Raw genomic sequence first — 23,138 nt, forward strand, 5'->3', positions numbered from 1 at the left:
GTTTACGAAACAGCTTCTGGACATTTAAGCACAATAGCAAAGTAATGGCCCTTCAAGAGCTGCTCACTTCTCCCCTTGCTCCCTACTAAAGAATATCCCGCGGACAGGGAGGCAGCGTCTGCTGGCCTCCCTGCAGCCAGGCTGTCCTGCCCCTGCTACGCTCCGTTTGTGCATGTGAGCTGCGTGGTCGGATTAAAGGAAGGGCTTCAAGCTGTGCGAGCAGAATTGTTTGAGCCTCTAAATGGCATTTCGCAGCCCGGCTTCTAAAATAAAACGTCTTGAAGCTCATTCCCCTCAGCTCCCGGCTTCCGCCAATTGTTCGCCTTTCAGTCTTATCTTGCAATCACCGCTGTCCCGGGGGAACTGGCAGGGAGCTGAGGGCCTAATCACGGGAAAAAAAACACCCCTCCAAGGGCAATTTAACCCAAAGAGAAACAGCAGCATGTTAATCATGTTGTTTTTCTAAAAAAAAAAAAAATCGATGCACTGAAAATTGGAATGCGTGTTTTTAAATATTCCTACTCATTTATGTAGAACAATAATTTGCCGTTGGCGGCCGATAGCGCTGCTGTCCCCCCGCTCCTGGTCCTGGGACAGGTTCTGTGTGCCGGCTGGGATAACAGGGCCTGCTCCAGGGCCTGCTCCCGCCTCCCTCCGCGTGCTTCTGGGAGTGACTCCGGATCGTCGCCACCCTCACCGGGGATCACAACTCTCCGGTAATGGATGGACGGGATGATTGCTGTAGTTTCAGAGAGTCTAATTTCTCTCGGCTCGCCCCTGGGGCAGTTCGGGCCACGCAGCCGTGTTCAGAAATGTGCCCAGACCAGACTGTGAGAAAACGGTGTTCCCAGGTTCTTACACGGAAACTGCTGACCTTGAAACCCAAGAATAATGAATGTCTCTCGAGGTGATACGTTACCACACTGACCCTCTTTTCATCACTCAGCCCAGTTCAATGCCTGTGCTGAGCTGTGCTTTTGAATAATCTGAGTGTTGAGAGTTTGACAGGAACACATATAGCCCCCCCAAAAATGTATATATTTCTTATATACATTGCATTTGCTATTGCATGTAATGTTGGCATTATATTCAAAGCATTTCCAGATGTATTTCTTAGACTGACCTTTTTGACAGTGTTGATCCAAATTAATTCAGCAAAGTTACTCCTTGAATAACTGGCGTCTTTTTCCTCTTTCGCTGGTCTGGGTACTTCTGGAAGTTTCTAAAAGATGCTATACATCAGACAAGCCCTGTGGTTGTTGTCGTTCAGCGCAGAGGATGGAGTTTGTGATATGGTAAGATATGGTTGAGCTGCACACGGAGAACACGTCAGGGTGTTCACTTTCGACAAATCCATTTTTTTTGTGTTTTTAGAAACAAGATTTAATAATAATAAAATCAGTTGAGGTCATGCAAGTGGTAACCATAACTGAAACTTTATCTTTTAAGCTGGTGAAAGAATGTACACACAATGATTGGTGTAAGTCTGAGTGCTCATTTGTTTCAGAGTACTTAAGTTATCTCCTGGCTCTTATCCAAAACCAAGGAAGTGCCAGTTTAAATCTTAGGGACTAAGATATAAGGGATACAATATCCCTCCCGTGCTCTTATCTTTGCACCCTGTGTAATGTTTCCCATTCAGGAGTTACATTTTGAATTGGAATGAAAATCTCTCTCAAATGAGGCATTCGAGATTATGCTTGCCGTGCACAGATCAGACCGACAGCATCTGAGGAGGACACAGTTTATGCTGTAAATCAGATCTGAAATGTTTTGCATGCTGCAGTAAATTGTTGACCTGAGCAGCGAACGGCGTACAGATCTGTCCTGCTGAAAGACATGCTCCTGTCTTTGGTCGTTCAGGAAGCCCAGTGACTGTGTGTTTACTCGGGAGTTGCACTTTACACTTCAGTCCCTGTTAGAGGTCCCCTGTTGTTGCAAGAGAGGCCTCTGAGGATACAAGATATAAAAAGGGAAGACAATTCCCCTGTTTTGTTTCCCCACGGGAGTCTCCAGTTTCCCATTCACAGGCCTGGAATATCCCTGTGTCTCTGGGGGGGGTTACTCCATCCCAGCTCTCCATTTAGTTACAATCATTGAATTGATAACACTATTGATCTCTCAGCTGTTTTGGTTTTTTTTAAAGTACAGAAACAGGTGAGACGTATATTGTGTAAATACACTTGCGCAGCTTAGTGATGTACAGACTCGCTCGGTAAATTCCAGCTGCTCTTCAAACGATCATCCTAAGAGGGGTCCTGGAATCTAGCATGTGCCGGGGGTTCGTGCTGAATTCTAACCACAGCCTGCTATGTACAATCCGCAGCTATTTCACACCGATGAGCTGCTCAAGCTGGGCGGTACCGCGGCGCAGCGGTTAGCGCTGGGGCCCTGGGTGGGTCAGCTTAAATCCTGGGGTCCCTATCAGGGTGGCGGCAGCTGAACCCCCACTCGAGAAGAGGAGCCGTCATTCCCACGTTCCTTATCTTCGGTTTTCCCCGAGTTCCCACAGGGGCTGTATCGCCGCTCTCCCACCGTGCAGAGCACACTCCGGGGAAGGAAGTGTTTTTGTTACGCGAGTAATCTCTGCGAGAGACTTATCAGCGCCGTCCGGCACAATGTGGTGCTGGGAACCAGTAGCCCTCCCATTAATAAAATCGGTCACGTCTTCGTCTTGTGGGCAGGGGAAATGGCAGCAGGATGTTCAGATACAGAGGATGTCCTACCTGGCACCACGCTGCCCCGCTGCTAAACCCATTTGTAATCATCAAGGTAAACAGCCGGTTTAGCTTCCACGGCGCAGGGGCGTAGTTCGGGGAGAGGGGATACGGAGCGTTTATTTACAGTGATATAAAAAGCCGCGCATCCTGTTTCCACAGGTAAAAATAACCCCCGCAAATATTTATTTTAGATATTTGGATACAAAAATGTCTTCTTCTTCTTTCAGATCTCGCCGTTCTTTATTTATTTGCTTAGTTTGCAATTTAGCAAAGCGGCCTTTCAGATCTCCTCCGGAGATGTTCGGAGGTTGTGAGCTTCCAAAAGCAGGAGATCCTTTTTGTAAAAGAAAAAAAAAAGGCTTTATCCTGAGGGCTTTGGTCTAAATGAATCCCCGACTCTCGCCTAACCGTTTTGGAATAAGAGGTGGGAGATGTCGGATCCCCAACCGTTCGTGTGAGCGAATGAATAACAGGAGATTTTCAAGAATAGTTGCTTTCAGCCTGCGGGTCCCTTTCCAACATTTTTCCTTCTTTTGAAGAAACGAAGGGAGTAAAGTGTCCGTGTGGAAGGCAGGTCCCCTGAACTCGCGGGGACGGGCTTGCACACGGCGTGGCGAAGTGTTGTAGACCCGTCGCAGCCCACGACGAAGATATCCGCAAACGCCTGCCTTCGGGTCTCTGCATCACCCCCTCCAGCACGCGTTACACCGAGAGGTGTTTTTAGAGAAAGACACACAATAAAGAAACAACGACAGCCGATCTCGTGAAGAGGGTGAAACGGCTCTTCAGAATGAAACGTTCGAAGTCCCGTCAGTCGTTCTGGGTCGTGTGTCTTTTTTGTTTCCTTACACCGATGATGTCTCGTTTTAGTGGTGGGGGGGGGTCCTGGCGGGGCTCGCTCTCACCTGCGCCGCCGGCGCGCGCGGCGGAGGGGGCTGGCGCGAGCTCCAGCCGAGCCCCCGAGCGACAGAGCGCTTTTCTCTCTCCCTGTTTTATTTTATTTCTTTTTTGGGGGTCTTTTCAATGCTACCCTTCACGTTCAGACAAGGGGGTCTGGCTGGTTCATACTATGTGTGCCGGGGGGGAGGCAAGAGGAGAAGAAATGGCTCTGCGCGCTGCGTGGCGTGTGTGACTGGACGCGTCTGTCCTCTGAGCGGGCGAGCCGAGCAGTCGGGCTCAGGGCAGGAACAGCACTGCTCCGCCACAGCGAGCGGTGTTATGTCATAGTACCGGCGATCGCCCCTCCAGCTCCAGTGACGTCCCCCTCCTTCCTCTGTTTTGGACTATAAAGGACTCCGTCCTGAACAAACAGCCCACAGCTCCCAAAACCCGAAGAGGGAGACCCCACCGAAGAGATGTGTGTGTGAACTGTGTGAATCTGTACTGCGCGGACTGTTGCTTCACTTCCCTGCCTCCTTTCTCTGGGAAGCGAAGGGGACTCGTGGAATAAGCGTGTGTCACGGAGCGAGGCGCTTGTCGTGGGATCGTATCAAAGAGGGCAGTTTCGCATCCGCCTTTGCGCTGGGGCAGAGATAAACATATTCTTAGAACACCCCGTGCCCTTCGCTCGCTGGGTGCAATCAAACTTGGTTCTAAGAGTCCAGCTGCTTTTGCTACACCGCTCTGCCCGTAAACGACATTTTTAGGATAAAACACCTTTCTTCAGGAGCTCTCCATTACACGCTGCCCCCGAGAGGGCGAGAGAGCGGCACCTGCCCCCGCGCGACCCCCGAGCCACAGCACGGCTGCCCACGCGAGGGCTCCGCTCGGCGCCGCACCATCACGCTGTTATGGAGCTGCTTTGAAGAAAAAAAGAAACTTTTCGGGGGAAAACCTGAGAGCTATTCGTGGACAGCGAGGATTTCCTGAGCGCAGCCTTCCGAGCGCTCTATGTTGAAGGAAAACAACGGTGCGTTTTAATCTCACCTTTTGGATTAAGAACAAAACAAAAACCTCAGATCTTGTCACTGGCATTCAGCCGCTGTGCGCATCATATTGCGGAGCATCTGAGGCAAGGCGCTGAGGGAATCCTTGGACGACAGCGGCGCTCAGCCCGGCGGGAGGATGAACTGGGAGGTCTGCGCTGCGCTGACCTTCGCCCTGCTGCTGGGCTTCACGTGCGTGAGCGGTAAGTCCGTCGGTGTACACAACCGGGCTCGCGGCGCTGCTGTCCTCGGAGCGCGAGCCACCGCGCGCGCGTACCGGCCCGCTGGACCAACACGAGGCGCTGATGCGCGACCGGCGGCAGTTCACGCGCCTCAGAGCCGTTGCCCTTCGGATCCCCGCTCTGCGATATCCCGCACAAACCAGTGGTTCGGTTCAGTTTATTAATCAATGGCTCAGTTCAGTTTATTAATCAATGGCTCAGTTCGGTTTATAAATCAATGGCTCAGTTCAGTTTATTGTCCTATGCACAAGTACAATGAAATGCTTATTTGCATGTGTGTTCCAATACAAAGACAATAAAGGAATCGCCAAAAACATAAACACAGAACAGCAGCAGCAGCAACAACAAGTTAAATAACATAGAACTTACAGAAAAAACATCAGTGCGAGCCAGTGGTAGGGGCAGAATGATAGCGCTGAGCTGCACAGCTCAAACTAATTAATTTGCTCTATGATTAACAACCTGCTGATGTGCCCTGGAAAGAGGTTTAAGTTGAAGGATTCGGTTTTTATGTGTGTTACAATGGACTGTTGCTCCCCGGGGTTATAGTGTATCTTTGAAAATGTACTTAGTTATAATTGGATTGAGGGGATACGTGCTGGTCCAAAGGCTTTTTCGAATCCATTGACAAAAGTTCTTATAGACTGAACCAGAGCAACATGTTGCCTATAAACGCACTATTCAGAGCGCACCTCGCTCTCCTAGGTAGCTCTTGGTACTGTGTAGTTCATATTGTGTCCAGTAGGTGGAGTGTTCTTCCACTTTTTATACACATGAAGCGCTACAAACGAGAGGAGGCCGTAGCTATCTCGTCCAGGTACCCCAACCCGGATGCTGCGTCTTGAAAGAAACCAGGCTAACGGCTTCAACTGCATGGCTTGGGTGGCGTGTTCCACCCTCCCACCACTCTTTGTGTAAGAACGCGCTGACTTCTCTGAGTGTTACGCGCGCGCTGCTACAGTACGTGGTTTCCTCCTCTGTCCCGTGGCTCGTGTTTGTTCCGAAGAGGTGTGCTGCGCGGACTTCGAGGATTGTGGCTACTGGCGTCAGATCCTTGTTAGCCTCCTCTGTCCCGTCAGTGTAACACTGGGGGGGGGGGGGTGCTCACGTGAGGGTGCGGCGAATGCACGTTGTTTCATTTCACGATTCTTCCCTTCCTGACACACAAAAAAAAAGCTATGAGCACATTTGCGATCTTTCATTGGAAATCAAACGTTGGTTTCCAAGTTCGATGCCGGGGATCCTCACTGTCCGACGTTGCGTGGCTCGGGCTGAGCGCGGCTCCTTCGAGCGGGTGTCAGCGCCCACAGCCACGCCACGGCCCCCAGCGTCTGGCGGGCTCACTCGGCCTTCCCTCCCGCCTTGGAAGTGTCTTCTTCCCAGTCCCCGTTTCGGGCTGGCGTTGCAAACAGCGGGAAAACGGAATCTCGAAGGGTTGGGGTTTTTGTTTTTTTCAGGGACCTCCGGGAATAGAGCGCGAGAGCTCTGTCAGCGGGCTCTCAGATGAACATCAGATGCGGCGGTTTTAACCTGCAAACCTTCGCCAGAATAAACTACACATTCCCCTTTAATCTTTTAACGGCTCTTTTTCAGCTTATTTGAGAGAGAAAAAATACGTAAAATCACATTAACCACCCATTATGGAAATCCTAAAACCCACAGGTAGCCGTAGCAGCAATATACTAGGAATTGATTTTCCATACCAGGCTGGTGTTTCTAGAACAGTAAGAGACGCGACAGTAGGATTGTTTTTGTTCCAAGACGGGAGAAACCATTGTTTCCAGTCGGTGGGGGCCGCACCTGCGGTCCCTGCGCGAGCCTGGACACCACGGGCTCTTCGCCGCGCGGTGCGCTGTCCTGCGCGGAACAGGCCGATGCGCCCCCCCCGTTCCGTCCCTCTCTCCGTCAGGCGCAGGCAGGGCTGGCTCCACACAGAGGAAGCGCAGCGAGCCCCCCCCCTCCACCGCTATTTTCAGTCGTCTTGCTTTGTCTATGGCGTTTCCAAGTAGATTTCCTTCGATGTTCCTCTGTTGTTGGCGAGCGTGGGAAAGGCACAGGGAGGAAGTGCACGGAGAGGCAGGAGGCGGTCTGGAATTGTTCTTGTTTGCAGAGGTCAAGGAAGTGTGACCCGCTACCTGAGCAAAGATCCCGGCCCTGGGCTCCTTGCGCCCGGCCGAGCCCCGACTGCGTGCGCTGCTGTGTCGCGCGTCTTGCGCCGGCGGCCGGGAGGAGAAGCAATCCTGTTTCCCCGCGGTTCAGCCGCCCTCCCGCTGCACTGCCCGGGCCCTGGGCTGGCGGGGACGGAGAAAGAAACGCGCCTGGATGAAGCAAGTGACGTGAAAACCCAACGTGTGTTTCGTACGTCAGAATCAAAGGCCCGGGAGCCCCCAGATGTGTGGTCCCGGTGCTTCAGAGTTTCTAGAGGCTGGGCGTCTCCGTTTGCTGTTTTTTGGGGCGCATGCAGACCAGTGGCTCTCCGTTAGCACACGGGTGCTCCAGCCCAAGACCATGAGCATCAGGCCCAGGAGCTGGCGGAGGTCTGAAGAGTCCATTGATGCCCCAGAGATCATTTCCATGAAACACGCTGTCCACCCCCTTTTCCTGCAGGGAGGTGAGCCTCTGGGTTTTGCGGTGGTTCGGGCCCTGGAGCCCAGCAGGAGCCCAGGTGATGCTGTTCTCATGACAGAAAACCCCACCGGGTGACCAGGCGCCCTGAGACACATGGACAAATATAGCAGAGCCATGGTTATAGGGCCGTGGGCAAACAGCCACACAGAGGCTGAGCTGGCTCTATTTCACTGCCTTCTTATTTCTTTTACACACACACACACGTACCCGCCTTGTAAAAGAATTACAAGGTGCAAAGCTAAAAAACACACGTTAATTAAACCTGTAATAATTGTAAACACAGGTTATATTTTCACAGACAAAAAATGTGCAAACTCCAACACACCAGGATTTACAAAAGGTTACTAGTCAGTTTGTGATTAATGGGCCCTGAAATTCAGCTTGGATTCATTAGTGCCTTAAAGGGGTCAATAATCTCTCTTAACTCCCTTTTACTCCAGTCACAGCTGCTTAAATATCGGCAATACACGTGTAATTTTGCCTCATTACTTTACCACGTCTTCCTTCATCTCCCCAGGCAGAGAGGTAAGGAACGACCCCCTAACAGATACAGCTCAAATGACTTCGTTATGAGCACATTTCTCGTTGCTTCAGACACGACTCCGAGGCCCAAAAGCTTTTTTTTTTCTGAAGGGTGCTTGCTGTTGTTTTCGGCTGAAGGAGAGTTTGCCCAGAAAGCAAAAACCGTGTGTGCGCTTCACTTGACAGAAAGATGTGAGCACCTGTGATTTTGCAGGAATTTGCTCAGGTCCTGCTTAATGCTCTGTTGCGATGCACGCTGTTGCGGTTGGCATTGTGCAACGGTTATTGGTGTTGGCACGATCGAAACAGAAAGAGGTTATAAGGCAGTCATAACTGCTGTGGGTTCGACATTAACATCAATTCAGGTGAGACATTTGGACAAGGAAACTGTTCTTCCTACAACAGGAAGAATGCATAGCTCACATCTACTGGGCCTGTAACAGGGATCGCTGATTCACACTAAAACAATCTGTGTCTGGCGTCAGACTCAAACTCAGCCAGCGAAGAAGCAAAGACATATTTTCCAAAACCACATCTGCAAACCGAAAGCAGGTCTCTTGAGCGTCCATTTTGTTATTTGGGCGGGGGCATCACTGCCCGGTTGTTCTTGGGTTTCAGCTGTGATCAAAGTACCACAAAAATCAAAAGTTTCCTCCTTATTATCCTGTGACCTGAAGCATTTGAGAGAAAATGGACGGACCTGCTGCCACGTTGCGTCCTTTGCTTCTGGATTGTAGCTGCCCGTATCAGGAGGGACGGATTGGCCTCAGGCCTTGAAGAGGTTTATGAACCTGGAAGTCCATCATGAAAAAGCAATAAATCTTATCTGTGAGGGACTTAAAAATCTGAGTCACCTTGGACATCATAGTCAACAGTCCAGGCCACGGGCACCGGGAGGTACGCCTGCACCTGAACAAAGACTCCCTTTGTCGTGCTCCTGAAGTTCTTATCTCCGATGGCATCACGTGGGTGGGAAGCTGATCTGCCCCCTCACCCCCCCTGAGCCGCAAGAGGATGAGGGCTGGAAGACATGAGGGCTGGAAGGAGGGCTGGCCCTCCTGAAGCCGGAGCTCAGGGGGAGATGTTTAGACAGATGCAAGGAGTCCCGCAAGGTTAGAACACATCGAACCAGTCTGAGCCGCACTGAAAGGAGGGGACCAAAATATTCCCAAGGCCAGCACAAAAGGCTAAGCGATTCACACAAGTCGGAGAGTGAGACAGTGGTAAAGTATGCTATGAATGCCGACACCCCAGTGAGGAGAAGTGCTACAGGTCCTTCTTCTGATCCAAGTTCACTGAATCCAGTCCAGTCCAGGAACAGAGCGTGTTCTCCCAGAGAGAAGTAAGGTAGTTTGACTTTAATGCAGCATATTTGTCCGTAGTCATGCAATGCCAACGTTATTTATTGTAGCCAGAAATTCTGTTCTGTAATGTCTTCTTGACAGGGATTATCACAGTAAACAAGTCACTTTCTGAATTCTGTCAGCAGTCACTAGAGCCTAAAGCTCTGGTTAAAGTACAGTATGTTGTCAGTCCAGAAGGGTTTTCTCTGGCAGTAAGGTCTGATCTGACACTTTGTACAGATGGTGAGAAAATAACTCACTAGTCAGCGAGCACTCAGAGTTTGAAGTTGCTTCTAATAGCTGAAGAACGATAAAGCAGTGTCCTGTTGTTGTGAAAGCTTACACAACTAGATAAGCACAACTTGACTTTTCCCAGGGGGATATTGCAGTGTGTTTTGTCCTGCGTACCGTGAGGATGCAGTAGGTGACAAGGTGTCTGGTTTTGCACTGCACCGACAGTGTGAAATCCACTGTTTTCAGTGCCAACAGTACTTTCCATTTAAGATATTATGAAAAGAATGCAAAAGCTGCAAAAGCATGGTTCCTTTATCCTTCTTTCTAATGTGCAATGAAAAAGACAGGAGTTTTTCTGTTATGAAATACGTCCAGACCTCATACTGGAGTTCCCCCGTCTTTCCTTCATCTGTGCATATGAGGGATTTCTGGATGGAAAAATTGTCAGTACAGTGTTACGGGGCTGAGGAGCAATACCTTCTACCCCTCGGAGGTGAGGCTTGGCTTAGACGTGGATTATATCCAATATTAAAGCAAAACAGGGGTCGATTTAAAATGCTAAAGGAGATTTAATGAAAACATAGCCTTGCAAAAAAGTCGTGTCTTATAAGGATGAACCAGTCGTGGGTCACAAGATGTTCATTGCAGCCGTGAGGGGCTCTGGGCTTAGAACTTGAAAATTGCAGGTTCAGATCCCATGAAGGGCACAGGTGTTGTGCCCTTGAGCAAGCTGTTCACTCATATTGCTCCAGTTAAATACATGGTTGTATACAAGTAAGATGCTTTGAAAAAGGCATCCAGCCAGTTAACTAATAATGCCTTTATGTGATCTGACTGAACTTTACTATGCTTTTATCATGGTAGCATATTTTATATAAGACATTACCCAGGCTCTTGTCTACAGAATGATAAACAGGGAGTCACAGACCAGGGAACACAAGTGGAAACCTGATAGAAGTGCATTAAAACTGAGAACAGGAGGCACTTTACACAAAGGGTTGAAGGGGAGTGGAATAAGCTACCCAGCCATGTTCGTTGAAGCAGATATCCATTCTTCCTTTAAGAAATGGATGCGATCTGATCAATTAATTATGCTTGCTGTCAAACAGGCTAGATGGGTTGAGTGGCCAACTTTGTAACATTCGTGTTCTTCAGCAACTGCTCAATTCCTGCTGACCGGTGTTGTGTAATAACACGGTAATTACCTTATCATTACATCGTTTCTGTATGCAGCGTTTCAGCCTTCAAGTGTGCAGAATTTCACAGACAGATGTGCGTTTATAAATGAAGCCCTCTGTGCCGATGTAGCCAGTGTGAGTCTTCTTTGAAAAAGTCTCTTTCTGTGCTTCTTTTCAATAAAGCGCTGCATTTTAATAGCAGGTTAAATTTTGTACAGCCCCCCGAGGCCTCAGCTCTGGGTGTGATGAATTTCTGCGTGGGAGCACAGTATGTTTTCACATCTCAGAAGAGTAATCTGCGCTCTAGTAAATCTTTCCTCAGCGGTGTTGTCTTAACCCTGCTGTTGGCAGAGCACTCCTGGGGCTGTGAAATGAGAAGGCAAACTGCATGACAGGAGTGAGCACAGTTGCGAGGCGTTATCGTGCTCTGTTCCTGCAGGTGTTTGTTTCTCTTCTGGGTGACAGCAGAATTGCACAAAGAAAACGTTGCTTCTCTTCTGCCCGTGTCTGGCTTGAATCCCTTGCCGTACAAACAATCTTCCGAGAAATACTTCTGGAGCAGGTTAGCCCACAAACGCAGATTGGAAGCCCATTAGAAACATCCATGCGAGCCCCTTGTTCAGACGCAATCGAAAGGCTGCGCCAACCTGCTTTGCAATCATTTTCTTAATTTTCGTCCGGGGCTGGGCCCATCGTGAGGCCAAAATCCGTCTTCATGGTTTTAACGTTGATCAAACCCTTGATCTGATTTTTGCAAAACCTCTGTCGAAGGCGAACAGCGCAGCGCAGCATTCCTACAACGCCCTCCATGTTTCAGGAAAGAAATGTCTGCGAACCGCATTTCAAACTGCAGAGACCCGAACGGGAAACAAGCGTGAATGGAGTTGTCATTTTGTTCTCCTTGTGCTTCTGGAGTCTTGTTTTCTTCACTTTTTTTCACTTCGGAGTGTTCCAGCTTATTTTGGGCCCTTTTGTTCTGAACTCAGAAAGGTCACCTGGCAGTGTGTATTTATTGTTACTGTTACCTTGAGGACACAAAACCCCTCTTTCTCCACTCCGAAGGCTGCTTCATCCATCATGCCAAGGCCTGTGGCGTGCTCACTGGGAATGCTCCAGAGACGGGAAGCACAGCGAGTCCTGTACCAACATGCTGATAAGGGAATTCCGTAAATTATTCCGACTACGCTTGGGGTTGTGACATGGGATTTCCTCGGGCGGGCAGAGAGAGGCTTCTGCAGTCCATTTGCAAGGGACCTACTGCTCAGTATTACCTATAATTACTCATCGCGTTACTGTATCAAGAGCAAATGCCAAACAGTCCTATTTCAGGCCGCAAGTCTTGATCTGCAGAGCAGTGCTCTCATGAAGCAGTGTTGACATACTGGCGCTGAACCAATCTTCTCCTCTTCCTTGTTTCAAAAGGGAGAATCAAGCAGTTCCTAAAATAGTACATCCCAATTTAAATAAACTTTTCTAATACTGAGTGGAACCACCAGTTCTCCAACCTGCTTTAAGCAATGATATCCATATACACGTCGGGTTTTTTTTCTAAGTGACCTGTGGTTAAATTGAATGTGTATGTTGGTGATCTAAACTACATACTACATTTCTCAGTCCTGGAATAAAAAAAAAAAATTTGAGGGAATAAGACGTTATAGCTCTCAGTGTGGTATAATGAATATTTTCCCCTTTTTTGAAAACCATATTATATCATTAGATTAACCCACAATTAGGCTATTGGGAGTTATGAATGGGACTGCATGCACTATTATCGAAGTCAGGTTTCACAACTGCCACAAGGGCTCCTGCAAACTCCATCGTTCTGCTGGTCTTTCGATCTGCAGCCCCTAATGGAAAGCAGATCTGTGCCTCCTCTAGCTCGACAGCAAGCCCAGTTTGGGGAATTCGCTCTCGGAATGCACGCACATCTGCTCAGGGGAGGCTGGGATCTCTGAGATCTGCAGAGGTGGAGGAAAAAAGTGGGCTGCTGTCGGCTTTCCCCTGCTCCAGAAGATCTTGTCTGGAACGCAGCAGGGCAAGCAGGAGGGGGCCAAGTTCCTCTCTGTGATGTCAGAGGCGGTGCCCCTGTGTTATGGAAGTACTGGGTGGTGGTGGTGGTGGTGGTGGTGGGGGTGAACCTGCGTCCCAGGAGGGATGTGAAGGGGGGCAGCCACTGCACCTGATATCCGCACCTGCTCCGAGCCTCTGAGCATAAATTTAGGATTGACCCCACTCCGGAAGTTTCCGTGGAGTTTATTTTTCCTCACTGTGCAGCGCAAGCAGTTCTTCAAATCCAAAATACGACCTAGGCACAAACAGCATGTTATGAGCAATTTGTGGATAACAAGTTAGCCTGTGACTAATATACATTATATAAAACATATGTTCAACATGTGAGCCCTGGGTAACCAATTTTCATGGCTGGTTTCTTTTACAGGCAAAGGACCAGCATGTGCCAATTATGTGTAGCCTCTCTATATTGTGATATAGAACGTAAGTTATAAATCCACAAACCAGCACTTTCAAAATGGAATTGTACGAAACGCGTTTCACAAATTGGTATGTCAGAGCACGTGGCTCTTTCTTCTTGCAACCCCATCACTAGGTATTTCAAGTGTACAACTTAATCTGCTTCAAAAGGTTGAGGAAAACAAGGGCCTGAGTGTCATTTGTCAGAAGTGCTAAATCTATAAAGAGCTGTGATCGCAGCAGACAGGCCAATAAGACATCCTCTTGTCATGACTAATCTCTGGCTGTGAAAACAATAGTTTTGTAACAGCTCAACAGGAAGCTAGTATGAAGTGCCAATGCTGGCATGCTAGTTCATTCTTGGAATACAGCTGTTCCAGCTCTCTGAGGGCTAGAGCATAGCAGACCGGGATGGGTGGAAAACTGTAATGCATAAGCAATGCTATTGTGTCCCGCAGTGAGAGGCACAATGATAATGAAGTGTGTTGCAAATAACATTTGTCTGGACAACAATTCACGTGAACTTCATCGTAGAGTTTCTTTGGCTGTGGTGATGACTAACCTTTCTGGGAAGCCCACTTCAGCATTTGAAGGACATCGCTGCTCACCTCACTGGTAAATTGAGCAAGAGCCCTTCCTGTCCATTTCTTGTCTAGCTGTGGTCACCCTCCGATTGAGTTGGCAACGAGCAGATGTTATGTTTTGAATCCTGTTCCGTTTTCCCTTTCCCGCTGTATACGGTAGCTAGGGCTCTAACAAAATGTGCCGTTTAATAGCAGAATGCTGAACGCAAAGCCGAGACTGCAGAAAGCAGATGTCAGCCTGTCTCTGTCTGAAGCTCTGCCTCGTGGTTTGAATTACAGTGCCTGCAATCCAGGTGGAAACGCCTCTCATCCTCCTCACCTGTGATGCGCCTGAAGACAGAGGAAACACCACAAAAATCAGAAATGTAACAGTTCAGATATCAAGACTGTACTATTAGAGGAGGCATCACTTTTTCTGCTTAAAAAAGACCATCTGCTACAAGGAATAAACAACCATTCGGACAGCTTTCAGCATTCTCTAGTCCCGACAAGGGTGGCAGCTTCTTTCATGAACATATTGTGAACTGATAGCACAAATTCTACTCGTTTTGCATCTCTCTCATGCACATTGTAAGCTGCACTTAACATGAGCGTGCTGTGCTCCTGGCTACATGGAGTTTCTGATCTTAGCAGAAGGCTGATAGTGGGTGCATATGAGCTGGGGTGATGGCTGGGAGCTGACTCGACTGTGCACTCCGTCCTGCTGCTCAGGGGTTCAGGGAGACTGGCAAGAGGTCGACCACTCTTCGGTCATGAGCCCCACCACCTCCACTCACGGGGTTAATCTCGTCACGGCAGGATCTTAGCAGTGTAGAGAGGTCAGAGGGCACTCTCCCATCATTAATTCTCTCGGATTAAAGCCTGGTTACAAACAGCGAGGTGGAATTTGTGCGGGGTATCACACATCTTAAGGAGGAAAACAAAATTTCTCACACTTAAAAAAAAAGCAAGAAAGGAAGAAGAGCAATGTTTTTGGGGGGTATTTAACACATTCTTTGAAAAGTATACATTTTGTTTTATATATGCTCACAAAGGTCAAGTGAGTTCTTGGCAGCTTAGATCACACAGCTGCTGATACACTTGACCAGGCAGAGTAAGGGCGTTCTTCAGCAGGAAGACAGCTGCCTGCCATAATCACAACACATGGACTTCATAAAACAGATGACTTGGTCATTTCTATCGCTTTGTGTCCTACCTAGGCAGGACCTGAAATTTATTAAGCCGGATGTGAACTTAATGGACCTAATCAAAACAACATAAGAAGATAAAATCTTAGCAGGAAATCATTGATGATATAAAAATGCAAAAATAAATTAAGAATAATTTAATTTTTTTAATTACAGCTGGAGATAAATAGATAGAATGCATCAGATACTTGATAAAAAATACAGCATGTATAGTCTATCCCTCTGTTAGATTTAAATGAAATCGCAGTATGTGGAAGTGTGTTGTAGTAGAACTTGAAAGCTCCATGCATTGACAGGGTGTGTGTCTGTGTTTTTCAGGGCTGGTGGACTTTCCCAGACTGCCCGCAACCCAGTTGTTCCCAGCAGGAGAGGAGCACATTCGCGAAGCTGGGGACTCCCTAACACTGACCTGCAGGTACGGCAGAACCCCACCCCCAACCTCTGCACAGTGCTCACACAAAATCATTCTCTCTGCAATGCACAGACAACAAGACAGTGGTGCCTCTTCCCTCACAGGCAGTTTATCTACCAAAGTAGACACAATTCTGTTCCCTGTTCTTCAAGAGGGAGATCTCCATGATTCCAGTGTACTGTTATACACTACATAGACATACAGCACATAGTTTTTTATTTTGCTGTATCTAAGCAAAATTGACTTAATCTCTTCAATGATTTCTTCCTGCTTCACACATCCAATCAGTTGATCCGTCAGTTCCCAAACGGGAGGCAACAGATTGCAATTTGCGACCAGCTCCTTCTGGTCTTTACAATACCTCAGAATCATGCACTTTTTTTTTTTTCCCCGTTCAGATCCTTGAAAACATTCAGGATGATAAATTAAAACAAGTGCAGTATATATGAAAAAACAGCAGGAGATCTAAGGCCTCTTCCTGCATGACCTCATGTAGAATTCAAGCTGTTCGGTTTGGAGTTCACTCATAAAAGCAGCAGGTTCACCATTTTCATTTAGACCAGCATGAAGCCTGGCCTTGTTGAAAGCCAGGTGCTCTTGCTTTCTGGTCTCAATCACAGATACCATAAAGGCTGTGATTTTTATTAACTTTTTTTTTAGTAACTTTTCCTTATTAAAGTTCAGGGATAATTAGTGCAAGTAAGCAGCCTGCTAAATACGAGGGTGGCTGAAATTCTTTGCTGAGGGAAGAGAGCAGCTCTGATGTGTGCAGCTAAGTGCAGCTGCGAGTTGTCTTTACTAGGAGGGCAGGCCCTCCTTCCTTATCTGCCACGGGGGCAGTGTGGTGTAGTGAGTGACTGGACTCGTGATTGGCATGTTGTGGGTTCGAGGCCCTCCCGCAGACACTGCTGTTGTGCCTGTAGCAAGGTAGCAAGGTGCTTCACCCCTGTTTCCAGCAGAGCCCCCCAGCTGTACGAGTGCAGACCACCATTGCTTGGGGGTAATTCAATGTCCCATCTGGGGCGCACTGCTCTCTAGTCCACTGATGCTATAGACAGAAGCCATGATGAGCCGCTGTGGCTGTGGCACAGACCTTACCTTTCTTCCTCTATTAGAAGAGATGCACAGCAGTCAGGGACTGAGAAGCAGAAGGGCTCCATTAGCTTATGTCCACACAGGCAGTGAAATAACAAAGTTGTCCACACTGGTGAAGTAAAAGCTTCATCATCCCAGCCTGTCTGCTGGGAAGTGCACAAAAGAGCACAGCGCTGACATGATGAAGACTCGTGTTCTAAATCCGAGGCAATCTTGAGAGATGGGATTGCATCACTTTTCAGTCATGTGAGGAATGCTAACTGTTGCAAGAAAGCCAGCGTAGTGTTTCCCTACAAGGCAATGTGTTATAAAGCCTTACTGATATTGGGCATGTTTTTGGACATTTTAACTTCAGCCTTGTCATATTTGAACCACAGGCAAGGGGTATGCAGGACATTTTTCTAGTCCTTGGGGATCAGATAATGTAGCTTTTGGGACCGGCTGTGTTTGAAATGTGCTGTTTGAGCCCATCGTCTCAACCTACAGTAATATTCCCACGTGAAAGTCATGCTGCTTCACGACATTTTTCAAGTGGGTCACATTCAAATCATTCTTACAAAGCAGTACCCACGGTCACCTGCGTAATGATCATTGCAAAAACAGAGAAGTCTGTATTTCGATATTTTTTTAAAAACTTCGGGGCGTGTGACAAAGGTGAATGTCTATCAACATAATTTTTTTCCCACTTTTCCAATTTTTTTTTGAGATTGGGTCTTCTTTCCACGTGCTGTAGGATGGTTGTGGTTTTCCAGTCCCAAGCGGCGCTGGTTACTACCTTTCTGTTTGCAACCTCTGTCTGACAGGGGCCAGGCTCGGCTCTCCTGGACGCTCCCCGCCCTGAGGGATGTGGGCACTGGGAGGGCTGAGGTCAAGGAAGAGCCGTGCGAGAGTGCGGGACACACCCACTGCAGCCAACTGACACTGCACAGCCTGAAGCACAACGACACTGGACTGTACTCCTGTCACTACTCAGGCACAGCCCTGGGAGGAGTCAGCAGCACATACCTCTTTGTGAAAGGTACGATCTCTCACGGACACATGAATATCCCCAGTTCACTCACTGGTAACGCAAAATCTCGCTGCATTTGTGTCATGTTAGCCCCAATTCAAGCACAACATTGATAACGCAGTCTTAAATGATGGATCTTTTCCCAGTTAATATATTGCCCCATTCCTTGTAAATGTCAGAAGAGTAAATTAGAATGCCATATTTTGCAAACGATCGTAAGATTGTGAGCTTCCCACAGAGGAAAAATATTCTTAACATAAAATGTGTAAATACAACATAATAGTTTCGATTGCGTCCTTTTCCATGTGATGGAGATAAGTGGAATTTTTTTTGCCTTGATTTTCTCTTCTGCACTTCCCTGTGCCTTTCATATGGTCTGAGCAATGCTGCAGGAACGTAGTCCCAATGTTTAAACTGGAAGCTTAAGCATTCTGCCTACAGGGACTCATCGAGGACAGTACATCCAGCTCAAAAAACATGACAGAAAAGATTCCAATAACAGTGATGAGTGAGCTATGTTATAGTGCTGTGTCAAAGGTTAGGAACATAAAATAAAGCTTTTTGCACTGATGGAATTTTGCAGTCAAATATCTGGACACCCGGGACCTTAATCATACAAAGAGACTGAATAACTCACAGCATGTGACAAATATTTCTTTTAAATTTTGTTTTATGAACCAGAGCAGGGCTGTGGCCAATGACTTTGCTGAGGCGGCTGAGGAATGCACTTAAACTTGTGTGCTTTATTTTGTTTCCATGATCTTAATTAAAATCAAACTCTCGTCAGTGCAGGCCTCTGTGATTTTAATGGACCACAACTGTAGCCCGCGCTGCTGCCAAAGCCAGATTGCTCCTGCTCTTTTAATGCTGGGACTGAACTTCGGTCACTGAGCAATCTCACGTCTTCCTGCGTGATAGAAGACCTGGAAGTGTTCCAGCCTTTCAAAAAAAACGGAAAAAAGCACCATTCCGCACCTCATTTAACCCACAACAAAGCAATAAATCTGAGCGAAAAAGGCCAGAGCCCTGATTGTCCTTAATTGCTGTTGTATGGCAGCACACGCTGAGGCCTAATTTACTGGGCTTGAGTGGAGCCTGACAGGCTCTCAGAAGGAATCCTGTCCTTAGCAGAGAGGAAGACATTCATTTTTTCACAGCCTTCTTCTCGACTTCGGAACGGGAGTGTGATTATATCGGAAGCCCTGGTCATTGACTATTATTTCCTGCAATTCCTCTGTTTTTCCAGTTTCCCCAGGGGCCTGACACATCAGAGCCCTCAGTCCCCCCGATTGCTGGCACCGCTCTCTCGCACACCAGCGTGGCGTGACCCACAGGCTGCCTTGCAGTGTGTCACGAGCCAAAAAAAGAACAAGGACAGGCTGTGGAAGCTGCAAAGTGTCTGAATCGGGAGGAATGTAACGTTTATCACAGAAGAATGCATAGGATAGGTCAGGTCAAGCTTTAAAAATTGAAAGCATATTGAAAGCAATTATGAAAGCATATTGCAAATCGTAATAAAAGGTTTTGCAATCTCTAGCTATTTTTACCTCTCTGAAAACACGACAGAAGTTTGTTAATAAAGGTTTTTCCAATATCTACTTACCTTTACCCCGGTGAAAATGAAAGGGGTTTAATTTGCAGAGTTATGGTAACTCTGAAATACAATTGTGCGTCTGTTCCTGTAGGGGTCACAGGCCTTGCTGTGGCTCGATCAGCTGTGCTCATGTTACGTAAAACAAACACACGAGGGAAAGAGAGACTCTGGGAGCTGAAACTGTCTTGTCAGCCTGAACCAGAACCAGCACCACTCGCGCACAGGACATCACTGCTGAGTTTCATTAGATTGCGAGACAGAAATGTGCTCGGCTTAACATTGCAGGGTGCACAGAAAAAAAAAATTCAAGGTTTTCGTCACATTGGCATAAACAGTTTGTCACATTTCAACATTTAGTTGCCACCGTTTATGGCTAAAGATTGGATTGAATGTTGTGTTCCACTTAAACATAGCGGCTGCAGTCGACAGCTTGTCTTGTGCATTAACTCAAGTCAAACAGTGCACATCTGCACTGGCACTGCAGCACCTCTGGCCCTCCCGAGAGAGGGTGTTGTTAGCCTGGACTGGGTCACTTGGGTTCTGTGCCGACAGCCCTGGCCGGAGCTCTGCGCTGCACTGAACCCTCATCTCATGGCCTCCCCTCCCTCCCACTCGCTCACTTTGGTGTAGTTCCCTGTCCCCACCCCACCGTTTGTTACAAGGCTTCAATGGTTATTGTTCAAATTATGCTCCTACCGTTATGGAGCACAGCCTGGGTGTTTTCAGTCCAGGGGCTCTATAAAACAGTTCCTACAGTATTTATTTTCCTAATGCATTCCTTGGTCTTTGAAGTAACCAGCAATAAAAAGCACAGCGATTATGTAGCTATTGTCAATAACGTGACATACAATATCCTCCCCTCCCAAACTGTTTCTTTTCTTAAACGTTCTACAAGTCTGTGAGTTGTTTGGACAGAAAGCTGATTTAAATTCATTTCAAATATCTATTTCTCCTCAAGGGTAAGAAAGCAACCACTGGCACCGCTGAAGTACATGTATTTAGCTTTGAAGTGCAAATGCTCAATATGACATTAAACCAAAGAGTTCTGTGCTTTTGTGCTGAGTTTCATGTACTTGAATAGCAATGAAGGCCATTATTCTTCACTTGACAAGGCTGTCTGACACTGTGCTGGGTTCTGGTCTTGAAATATGTGGCAGTGAACATTTGACTGTCACCGTGCAGCACCATACCAGATACATGAGAATTTCCCCTACATCCTAAAACATTTGTGGAATAAAGAAGAAATCGCATGGTTGTATTACGAACTAACAGTGAGACCTTAATGCAAAATCCCTTTCTGAGCTTGTATGTTTATCTAGCAGTTTCTTTGTTAATTGGGTGTTTATGAACTTGTCGTTTATTCAAGTGTGGGTGTTACTGTGGCTCAATGCTGTCAGCCGTGTCTTTCTCAAGCCTTACACTTAAACTTTCTCGTACATCATAAACATGCCCACAGGAAAAGTTGTAAAACCTTTTTCTCCACAGTCAAAAGTGTGTTCCCTTCCTTTACTCCATATAAAAATTCAGCTGAAAAAAGCTATAAACATAATTTCTCTTTTCCGCACCTATGTTGTCCCTGGGTAAAACTATGCCCTTAAACCTCTCTTTTGCTTTTCAACAAATAGAGAGCAAATTTGTCTAGGGATAAGACGACTTTGTCTAAAACACCCTATTAAGGATTTTTAACAAGCAAAGCCTTAGACTAATGGCACTGAAAACTACGTGCTGTCTCTGCTAATAGCAACCCCTCTGAGTGAGATGATGAAAACATACAGTCTGTTGGCTGGATGTGGCCGGTGTAGCTCTCTGCACGAATGCTACACGAATGTTTGAAGATCACTGCTCTCTTCAGACTGGTGAATGGCAACACTGTGGAGCAAAGGATTCTCAAAGAGTAGAGTGCAGCAGGGTTTTCTTTGAAGAACTGGAGAAAAGGGTTCAGTTGGCTGTGCTCTTCAGGGATATTCTGGTTGTCATTATTTAAAATTGACTGAGAATTCCCAATTAGTCAGATTTTTATATATTACATGCATGTATCTATTTATGAACATGTTTAAAAAAAATCCATTTTTTTACAATGAGATACTGTAAATGATTATTTCAGGGGAAAAAGGAAAGTAAATATGAATGAACCCATGATTGTATTGTATTGTGAAAGAAGAGTATTTCATATTAATGCTATTGGAAATGATCTATTACCTTATACGCAATTGCTTTTATTTATTTCCCAACAGATGGCCAAAACCCATTTGTCGAGTCAACACATGATACTAAACTAGTGATGTTTGAAGACGAGCTGGTCGTCCCATGCAGAGTCACATCGCCAGACTACACAGTCACCCTGGAACGGGTGAGAGACTCCTGAGCTCTCTTTCTCTGCTCTACAGGCAGCGCACACAGAGCTGTGTTAATCTCACAGAGCTGAGAATTACCCATCAATCACTTCAGTCTGATTCATTTCCATCAGTGGAGATGGACAGTCTCTGGAGGAAGGTGTTCTGTACACTAGCTGGGCAAAGGTGGACTAAAGGGGTCCACCTTTGACCTGACTTGCCAAACTGCAGCTGCTGTTGTGCCATTGTCCTTAAGAAGGGCAGTATACCTTTTCCACAATCCAGATGGAAAATTTCACTCCAGGTTTCAGTGTTGCCAGTTTCCTCTCTTCGGCTGTAGTTCAGAGACGCAAGTATCTCTCACTCAAAGCAACTCATGGTACAGTCAGGAGACAGGCTGTCTGCTTCCTGTGGGGACAGGAAGTTGGAAGGAGATTCTGTTCTTCTTAAAATAGAATATGAATCTAAAATTAACTCTTCTGTTTTATACATTATGTCCAGGAAATTATGCAGGAAACAAACAAATACAATATCGATAGTAACATGGAGAAACAAATTAACTGATTAACATAAACTGTTTAAAAAAATAAATGCATTTCATATCACTTTATCTGTAGCTACAGATGTTTGTGCATTTATAATTCTACCTACCTGAGACTAAGTTTACACTACAAGTTTACACTATGTAAATATACATTTTGTTGAACAATTCTGAAGAAATAAGCCACTTCACATTGTTAAGAACAGTCAGTTTCTGAGCAGACTTAGGGAACCGTCTGATTTCAATAACAATAATAATCCTGTCTTTCATAAGATCATGATAATCCCCACTCCTTCCTGACACAGTGTTTGACTTCAGAACAAAATCCCCCAAAATAAATCATGTGCATCGAAACTCACTCAGAACAGACTCCTACTCCTACTGCCCCTGCCTGACTGATGCTTACATACAGTAAATTCTTGTATGTTTTAAATTAAAACACTGAAATAACGTCAAACCACATAGAAATACTACAGCTTGGTGAAAATGCATAGTACATTTTTAACTAACCTGACCAAATGTGCCAAGGTGACAGAGAGCGTTTGGGGAAGTGGCTCTAAGATCAATTGTTTTTAACTGTGCAAATTCTGTTACCAGTTCTCCTCTTTAACTTGTTTCTCTTACGGTAAAGCGCATTAAGAAGTTGCTTTTAAAGGTGCTATATAAACTAAAGTGTATTATTATTACTAAAGAAGCTGTGGTCTTATATCATTCAGTTCCTGCCATCGGGAGGGGACGTGTCGAGTGGGGAGTGGGACCCCAAGATTGGCTTCACAATCCGCAACCCTTCCCCTGCACACCATGGCATTCTCCAGTGCACTGCGGTGGTGAACGGGAAAAAGACCCACTCCCTCTACATGCCGCGCAAATTCTGTAAGTACTTCCTGCCAGCAAGCGGGTGCGTCTGCGTCCGAGAGGCGTCAGGGTGGGCTTTCGTAGTGCGAGGTCACTGCAGACTGCATCAGACAGACGGCCCGCTCCCCAAATTTCCTGAATTGACAGTTGCAGCCGCCCGTTGTGGTTTTAACATGTCGAGAGACCCCTGATTCCCAAACCCGGATTACCAGCTGCTGGGAGGCAGGAGCCTCCCGGACAGCCCCCCTGCCCCTCCCGGCGGTCTCA

At 46.9% G+C, this 23,138-nt stretch overlaps 1 protein-coding gene across 1 annotated transcript in view; it reads left to right on the plus strand.

Annotated features, from left to right (window-relative positions):
* The first annotated feature begins 4,018 nt into the window (after positions 1-4,018).
* kdrl (kinase insert domain receptor like) overlaps positions 4,019-23,138 on the plus strand; it is a 60,628-nt gene continuing 41,508 nt past the window's right edge. Inside the window, exons 1-5 of the mRNA XM_069193759.1 lie at positions 4,019-4,848; positions 15,351-15,447; positions 17,343-17,557; positions 21,377-21,492; positions 22,733-22,889. Coding sequence (XP_069049860.1) covers positions 4,785-4,848; positions 15,351-15,447; positions 17,343-17,557; positions 21,377-21,492; positions 22,733-22,889 — 649 coding nt within the window. The 5' untranslated portion in view covers positions 4,019-4,784. The remainder of the gene's footprint in view (positions 4,849-15,350; positions 15,448-17,342; positions 17,558-21,376; positions 21,493-22,732; positions 22,890-23,138) is intronic.

This window comes from Lepisosteus oculatus, chromosome 8 (assembly GCF_040954835.1).
Source record: "Lepisosteus oculatus isolate fLepOcu1 chromosome 8, fLepOcu1.hap2, whole genome shotgun sequence".
Taxonomy (NCBI): Eukaryota; Metazoa; Chordata; class Actinopteri; order Semionotiformes; family Lepisosteidae; genus Lepisosteus; species Lepisosteus oculatus.